Raw genomic sequence first — 9,148 nt, 5'->3', positions numbered from 1 at the left:
ATATAGGTACAACTTTAATTGTAGTGCCAACATATAGTTGGAAGATGTAATAATAGTTTTCACTAAACATTTGGACTAAATTTGAATATTGGAGTCATGATTGTTGAGAGGACTTAATCGAAATACTTCTCCTTCTCAAACAAAATTAGGCTCAAATCTTAAAATAAGAAAGGGCACCATAGTTATATATATACATTACATGGAACTTTGTTTTGATTTAATTGTACATAATAAAATAAATATATCAATTTATTTTTATATTAGATAAATATAATTATTTATTATTTATATATCCTATATATGAAATAAAATAATGCTATATCGACAATAATATTGATTTGTAAAATTTAAATAATATAAATTTTTATATATAAAAATTTCATATATCATACTTTTAAATAAATAATTTTTAATTTTAATTTGAAAGTGGCTTTAATTTTTAATTTTATTTCTATTTATCCTCAAATTTTCACGTTAAAAAAAGGGAAAGAAAGATATTTTTAATTGAACACCGATGCAACTGATCTCAAAATCCGGTATGGTAGACACACTACCAAGTAGACCCACATATTCATTCGTCATGTCTGACTCTGTCTACCGTTAATTTTTTTATTCCAAGCCCAATTTCCCTCTCTATAGACTATAAATACCGTTCTCCATCTACCATTGCAGAATCTCAAACACTCTCCCAACCCTCATTTCTAAAGAAGAAGAAGCAGAAGCAGAAGCAGTTTTCCACATTCCCCAACTTCCTCTTCTTCTTGCAAATTTTTAAGCTTTAATGGCCCAATATACATTTGTTGCTGCTATCTGTGTTCTTATTCTTTCACATTCGTTCATATCAGTAGTGAAAGCCACAACCTTTACAATAGTAAACGAATGCAATTATGTTGTATGGCCAGGGATTCTATCAAACGCAGGTGTTCCAACGCTTCCCACCACTGGTTTCGCTCTCCAAAGCGGCGAAACCAAAGCCATTACTGCACCGGCATCATGGGGTGGTCGGTTCTGGGGTAGAACCCATTGCTCCGAGGATTCCACCGGGAAATTTTCCTGCCTTACCGGTGATTGTGGCTCCGGGAAGGTGGAATGTTCTGGAAACGGGGCTGCTCCGCCCGCGAGTTTAGCTGAGTTCACATTGGACGGTGCTGGCGGCCTTGATTTTTTCGACGTGAGTTTGGTCGACGGTTACAACATCCCTATGTTGGTTGTTCCACAGGGTGGCACGGGACAAAACTGTACCAACACCGGCTGCGTGGTTGACCTTAATGGCTCTTGCCCTTCCGAACTAAAGGTGATGAGCACCGACGGCACAGATGGCGTCGCTTGCAAGAGTGCTTGCGAAGCCTTCGGCGACCCTCAGTACTGTTGCAGCGGCGCGTATGGTACACCCGATACTTGCAAACCGTCTTCGTACTCGGAGGTGTTTAAGACAGCTTGCCCACGCGCATACAGCTATGCCTATGATGATAAAACCAGTACCTTCACATGCGCCAACGCTGATTATACAATTACTTTCTGTCCTTCGCCTAACACTAGGTAAATTTTCTCCACAACCCCCTCCAACTTTATTTTTTAACATTTAAGTCAAAGGGATAAAGCAAAATTTAGTCCCTAAGCTTGACAACTTTTCTCAATTTTGGTCCATGTGATTGCAGTACTCTACTACTACATCATCACATAAAAAATCATATAATTTTAGGTGGTTGCGGGGATCAAGAGTAATGATAATTGTTAAATTCAGATATTAATATAAATAAAAAAGAAGTTTTGGAACAAAATTAGAAAAAAAATTATCAAGTTTAGGAATAACTTATCCCAACGTGAAAGGGTAATTTTGTCATGAAATGAACGTTGGCATCAAAGGGTGGTGTATCACTTACGGCGCAGCTTTTTCACGTTTGGTCTGCAAAAAAAACGAATCTAATTTGCTATCTTATGTCGGCTCTGCCACAGCTACCCGTTGAGTTACAGTAATTGGTTCTTTTTTATGGATCAATGTATTGAGAGAGTGCACGCTCATCGAAGTAATTATTGTACTGTCGATAACGGGCAGTTTAGGGAAATAAAATAAATGCTTAACAAATCTCTAGAAAAGACGTTATGTCTGTAATGGACCATACTTTACTGGCACGTTACGTTATTTTATTGTCGTTTTCGGAGTCCTTTTTTTTTTGTTTTAACGGTTAATTTTGGTACGTAAAATTTGCAGCCAAAAATCATCGCAAGAGCAGCAACAAAACACGGAAACGACAACACCACCTCTTATCAACACCGCGATGGTGTATGAAGGTGCATTGGACCAAAATGTAGCATCACCGTCCTCCTGCACCCACGTGTTCGTAAACGTGGGCATCATTATGGCAATTTGGTGGTCGTGGAAACTCTTCTAATTTCCTTCACTAACCGGGGTCGGGCATTAGACTTACGAAAGTACTTTAGCATACAAGCATAATATATAGAGTAAATCCCCAGGCTAACTTTGTCCCTTTCAAGCATAGGCATTGTTACAGTGTTAGGTGTAAGAGATTCTTTTTTAGGTTTAGTATTTATTGTAGGAGGGGAATGGGATTCATCTAATTGTTGGCTTCAGGAACTTATCAATAATAGATTTATTACCAGCTTTTGGCTTTATCTATTTTATATCTTGGATTTATTTGAAAGGAAAATGAAATTATTTGAGATTAAACTTATCAATAATAATATTTGAGCTTGTTTTATCATTAAAAAATGATGCTCTTTAATTAAGTGATGGATTATTTTATTTTATTTATGTCGGTATAGGATGCTGCTATACATTACTATTTTATATAGAGAGCTGAATTTTGTAAATTGTGATCGAAATTGTCAAGGCTATTGCACGACACAAGTTGCTATAATTGGGTTGCTCTTTCTTGAGGGAAAAAAATGGTGGTGGTTGGTGGTGGCGGATAGAGCCGAGGAGTGTTGGTTCAAACTTCAAATAAAAAGAGTTGAAACATTTAACTTATGTACTAATATGAACGGGACTTTCAGAAATTTATGTTTAAGCCATATGGTACGACAAAATTTTCAATTACATCCAAATACGTGTTAGAGGCTTATAACATTTTTTTATATAAATATTTTATGACTAATTTGAGAATGATCGAAACACTGGAAACTCTCTTTGAAACCTTCTATTTTCTTCTAACCCTTTTAAATTCTTGTATACGGTTTATAACATTGTTCTGTGAACCATCATCAACCTTTAAATCTCACTTAATGTAAAAATAAACTCTAGTTGAGTATTATACATGAAACATCAATTTATTTCTTTCCGTCCAAGCAATAAACCATAAGCATATTGCATTCACATTTAATTCAACAAACTCGTGATTGAGTAGGTTGATGAGTGCCAGTCTTAATTTTCTAAATCCAATTTTAAGTTGGAATGTCCCTTCATTCGCATATATAATAAATATTGAGACAAGCCAACCTTCTTCCACACCATTTTCTCTTCATAAATTAATGACCACCTCATTGATTTTTTTTATTATTTTAAATATTATCTCAGAATTTCAATCATAAAAGCAACAATAATGCGAAACCCTTTTCAATTTTAACAAGCAATCCCGTTTTTATTAGACCAAAATATAATATTTATAAATTATTAATCTCGAGTGAGAAAAGCAAAATTAGCAAGCCGCCAAGCCATTCCAAGAGCAAAGGGTAGTCAACCGAGTATGAATTATGTACCGAGGGAGGCTGCCATTTCTAATATTTATAAATTATTGATCTCGAGTGGGATTTTAGTTCTTTATTATTATATGCACGTTTCAAACAGACAAAAAAAAGTGTCCTAATTTTATAACTATTCAAAAAAAAATTTATGACAAATAAACATGTGTTTACAATTTGATTAAAATATTTTTTTTATATATGCTAATTGATGCTTAATGTTTAAACTAACAGCTAGATTGATAAAGAGATATGGTTAATATAATATTGATATTTAATTTGAGGATTTAATTAGAAAATTCTAAAGTTGAAATTAATGAAAATGGGTGGTGCGACGACATGCAACATGTTGGTAGTCAAAGGGAACCATATGTTTTGCGTTGAAGATGAGAGAAAACAATGCATCGATCCTACGTTTTGTTTTGTCAAACTCAAGATTCTGATGTTTTCTTATGGATAAGGTTACTTTTAGACTTCGAATTAAAAGCTTCAGCCTTTTTTTGACTAAGCAAGGCGGCCATACTGGTAGAAATGGCTAAATTTGTTGTTCCAATAGGGTCGGAAGCGTGTAAATTATTGTACTAAAAAATCACACAAAATTCAATTCCCAGGGAAGAGAGGTGGATCACAAGGATCTCTTAAATACCAAGTCTTTCCTTAGTCAGAATATTCCTTCTAACGTAATTTAATAGCACAATTAAATACTACTATTATACCCTCAAATATTGAAAGAAAAATAGGACAAAAAGAATATAAGAGTTTTAACGAGGTTCGGTAAATTATACCTACGTCCTCGGGCACTAACACCAGATGATAACTTTACTATCTCCAAAATATTACAAACAAATAGAATTCCTTAAGAATTCTCAAATGGGAGAAGAGAGAAAACTAAGAGAGAAAGATTGGTTGGGATGGTGTAAATGAGAAATGGTTAGGCCTATTTATAGTTGAGGTTCAGGGACTAACTTGCAAATGGCCTAAAAATTAGGGACCAAAATTGCAATTATCCCATTCAATTTTAAACAACTTGCCTACCATTTTTTCTTTCGGTGCCACTTGCACCTCCCATTTTTTTTGACTTTTCAACACCCCTTTTAATTTGTCTTTTCAACAATCTCCACCTTGAAGATTTGATTAGGATAATCACATCTTCACATACTTCCTTCAACTCCCCAAATTCGATAAAGCTATCTTTTGTAGTGCCTCCAAATGCGCTCTCGAGCGCCATACACCTAAAGGTGCTCAAATTCTCAGGATGTTAATCAAGTTCAAACAATGATTAAACTTGATTGTTGTTACCACCTTGGTCATCATATCTGCGGGATTATCTGCTGTCGGAATCTTCTGAAGTAGAATTTTTCCTTTTTCAAAGACTTCCCGCACAAAGTGATATCTTACGTCGATATGCTTGGTTCTTGAATGATAGACTTGATTTTTCGCTAAATGAATAGCGCTCTGACTGTCACAATATAAACTTATGTGACTTTGAACAACTCCTAAGTCTTTCAACAATCCATTAAGCCAAATAGCCTCCTTAACAGCTTCTGTAACTGCCATATATTCTGCCTCTGTAGTAGACACAGCTACTGTAGACTGTAAGGTAGACTTCTAACTCACTAGGGCTTTCGCAAGAGTAAACAGATACCCCGTAGTTGAACGACGTTTATCTAAATCACCAGCAAAGTCAGAATCAACATATCCAACTACAAACTGACCAAGTGCTTCATCCTGTTCAAAAATTAAACCAACATCTACGGTTTTTCGAAGATACCGTAGAATCCATTTCACAGCTTGCCAATGTCCTTTTCCAGGATCATGCATATACCTGCTCACAACTCCAACAGCTTGTGAAATGTCAGGCCTCGTACACACCATCGCATACATCAAACTCCCAACTGCATTAGCATATGGGACTTTCGCCATATATTCTCTTTCATCTTCAGTCTTCGGAGATAATTGAGCACTAAGTTTCAAATGAGAAGCAAGTGGGGTACTTACATGTTTTGTGTTTTCATTTACACCAAAACATTGTAATACCTTTTTCAGATATTGCTTCTGATTTAAACAGAGCTTGCCTCTCGGTCTATCTCTACTTATCTACATGCCGAGAATCTTCTTGGCCTCACCTAGATCTTTCATCTCGAACTCTTGATTCAACTGAGCCTTCAGCTTATCTATCTCATTTTGGCTCTTCGAAGCGATTAACATATCATCAACATACAAGAGTAGATAAATGAAAGATCCGTCATGCAGTTTCTGCAAATATACACAATTGTCATATTTGCTTCTTGTGTACTTCTGCCTTCTCATAAAGCTATCAAATCGCTTGTACCACTGCCTCGGGGATTGCTTCAATCCATATAGCGATTTGTTCAGCTTACAAACCCAATTTCTACCACCAGCATCTGTGTATCCTTCGGGCTGAGTCATATAGATCTCCTCTTCTAACTCACCATGCAAGAAAGCCGTCTTAACATCAAGTTGAGCTAGCTCCAAATTCAACTGTGCTACCAAGGCCAACAAAATTCTAATGGAGGAATGCTTCACAACAGGGGAAAATACATCATTATAGTCAATTCCCTCCTTCTGAGCGTAGCCTTTAGCTACCAATCTTGCCTTGTAGCGAATATCCTTCTTGCTAGGAGATCCATCTTTCTTTGCGAATACCCACTTGCATCCGATTGCCCATTTACCTTTCGGTAATTGCGCCAACTCCCAAGTATTGTTCTTCAGGAGAGACTGCATTTCTTCATCCATGGCGCTTTTCCATTTATCACTTTCTAAGCTTTGCATTGCTTCTTGATAAGTGATAGGAATATCATCAACAACGGGAAGGGCGTAGGCCACCATATCAGTAAATCGAGCAGGTTTACGAATTTCTCTCCGTGGCCTTGCAACTACAACTGGTTCTGGTGTACTTAGTGGTTCTTGGGTCAGAACCTCTTCAACCTCTAATTCCTCCATTGTGGCTGGAGAATTAGACTTATTAACTGGGCAAATCCCCATCTGCTCAAACTCCACCTGTTTTGGAGTACACTCCACCTGCTGTGGAGTATTGCTCGTCTGAATATCTTTATCTGCTACCTTTTTCAATGTGGCAGATTCATCAAAGGTAACATCTCTGCTACAGATCATTTTCTTTGTGCTTAAGCACCAAAGACGAAATCCCTTCACTCCAGAAGTGATTCCCATAAAGAGAGCTTTCTTTGCCCTCGGATCTAACTTTGACTCCTTCACATGGTAATATGCAGTGGATCCAAACACATGTAAGGAATCATAATCTGTAGCCAGTTTTCCAGACCATACCTCCATAGGAGTTTTTCTTTCTAATGCAGATGATGGCAAACGATTAACAAGATGGCCAACGTATGTCACAGCCTCAGCCCAAAATTTCTTGCCCAACCCAGCATTGGACAACATACATCGAACTTTCTCCAGCAATGTTCGATTCATACGCTCTGCCAATCCATTCTGCTGTGGTGTATCCCTAACTGTGAAGTGTCGAACAATACCATACTCTTGGCACACATCGAAGAACGGATCACTTTTATATTCCCCTCCATTGTCCGTCCTAAGCCGCTTGATTTTCTTGCCAGTCTGGTTTTCTATCATAATTTTCCATTTAAGAAAAACTCTAAGCACTTCATCCTTAGTTCTCATGGTATACACCCAAACTCTTCTGGAAAAGTCATCAACAAAAGTAACAAAGTAGTGTTTTCCTCCCAATGAAGGTGTCTTGGAAAGCCCCCACACATCTGAGTGAACATATTCCAAAATACCTTTTGTATTATGGATAGTAGTACCGAATTTCACTCTCTTTTGCTTTCCCAGAACACAATGCTCGCAAAATTTTAATTTGTAAGCCTTTGCACCTTTCAACAATCCTTGCTTTGCCAGAATTTGCGAGGATTTTTCGCTGGCATGTCCCAACTTCATATGCCACAACTGTATTGAGTCCAATTCTTTGTTACCGGAAGCTGTAGCGACTGCTCCAATAACTGTACTACCTTGGTAGTAATACAAGTTATTTTTCCTGATGCCCTTCAATATCATAAGTGCGCCAGATGTCACTTTCAAAATCCCATCTCTCATAGTAACAACTGAACCATTGGATTCCAAGGCTCCCAATGAGATGAGATTTTTCTTCAAACTGGGCACGTACCGAACATCAGTCAGAACTCTGGTTGATCCATCTTGATTCTTTAATTGGATTGAACCTATCCCAACAGTTTTACAGGCATTGTCATTGCCCATATAAACAACTCCTCCATTTAGTTCTACTAAATCAGAGAACCACTCCCGGTTAGGGGACATATGATAGGTACAACCCGAATCCAATATCCACTCATCTGAATGGAACGACGATGATGATGCAACCAGTGATAGTTCAGAGTCACTAGTATCATGCTTAGCAACACAAGCATCTACAGCAGCTTTTCCCTTATTCTTCAGCTTTGGACAATTTTTCTTCCAGTGGCCTCTCATGACAAAAAGCACATTCATCTTTCCCGAGTCTGGACTTTGACTTTGATCTCCCCTTTTGAGTTTTCTTCCGAGTGTATGAACGACCTCGGACTACTAAAGCTTCTGTATCTCTGATTGAGTTTTTCTGTTTGTCATTCTTTCTCTGTTCATAACTGTATAAGGCCGCACAGACCTCGCTCAGAGATATATCACTCCTGCCATGAAGTAGAGTAGTTTCTAGGAACTCAAACTCCTCAGGAAGTGACCCCAACAGCATCAAAGCCAAATCTTCATCTTTGAATGTCTCATCCATATTCAGCAAATTAGTGACTAACTGATTAAATTTGGTGATGTGATCATTCATTGTGGTACTTGGGACGTATGTGAAGCGAAACAGTCTTTTCTTCAAGTGGAGCTTATTTTGACTGTTTTTCTTCAAAAAATTTTCTTCAAGTGCCACCCACAACTTATTTGCAGAAGTCTCCTTTGAAAAAGCATACCTCTGCTCTCGAGAAAGGCATGATCGAATTGTGCCACATGCCAACCGATTGATCGCCTTCCAATCTTTCTCCTGTACATCATCTGGTTTCTCTTCATCAATGGCAATGTCTAGACCCTGCTGAAAAAGGGCATCTAGAACCTCACTTTGCCACATACCAAAATGGCCCGTGCCATCAAAGATCTCCACGGCCAATCTTGCATTTGCAATTGTCGGTCTTGTCCACATGGACAATGTTGAAGCTCCTACACCGACCGTTTTCTCCATAATCTTTCAATATACCTAAGGAAATCTTTTCTGATGTGGAAGATCAGTTTAAACTGCAACCACAGAGCATACTACGATTAACCTTCGGCTCTTGATACCACTTGTTGTTCCAATAGGGTCGGAAGCGTGTAAATTATTGTACTAAAAAATCACACAAAGTTCAATTCCCAGGGAAGAGAGGTGGATCACAAGGATCTCTTAAATACCAAGTCTTTCCTT

At 37.6% G+C, this 9,148-nt stretch overlaps 1 protein-coding gene across 1 annotated transcript; it reads left to right on the top strand.

Moving 5' to 3' along the window:
• The first annotated feature begins 485 nt into the window (after positions 1–485).
• On the top strand, positions 486–2,621 carry LOC107938155 (thaumatin-like protein 1b). Its single transcript, XM_041114716.1, has 2 exons — positions 486–1,539; positions 2,213–2,621. The coding sequence occupies exons 1-2, from the start codon at positions 782–784 to the stop codon at positions 2,391–2,393; spliced, it is 939 nt and encodes a 312-aa protein (XP_040970650.1). The 5' UTR covers positions 486–781; the 3' UTR covers positions 2,394–2,621.
• The last annotated feature ends 6,527 nt before the right edge of the window (positions 2,622–9,148 follow it).

Source organism: Gossypium hirsutum, chromosome A06, assembly GCF_007990345.1.
Source record: "Gossypium hirsutum isolate 1008001.06 chromosome A06, Gossypium_hirsutum_v2.1, whole genome shotgun sequence".
In the NCBI taxonomy this organism is placed as follows: Eukaryota; Viridiplantae; Streptophyta; class Magnoliopsida; order Malvales; family Malvaceae; genus Gossypium; species Gossypium hirsutum.
This window is presented reverse-complemented; position numbering and strand designations above follow the sequence as displayed.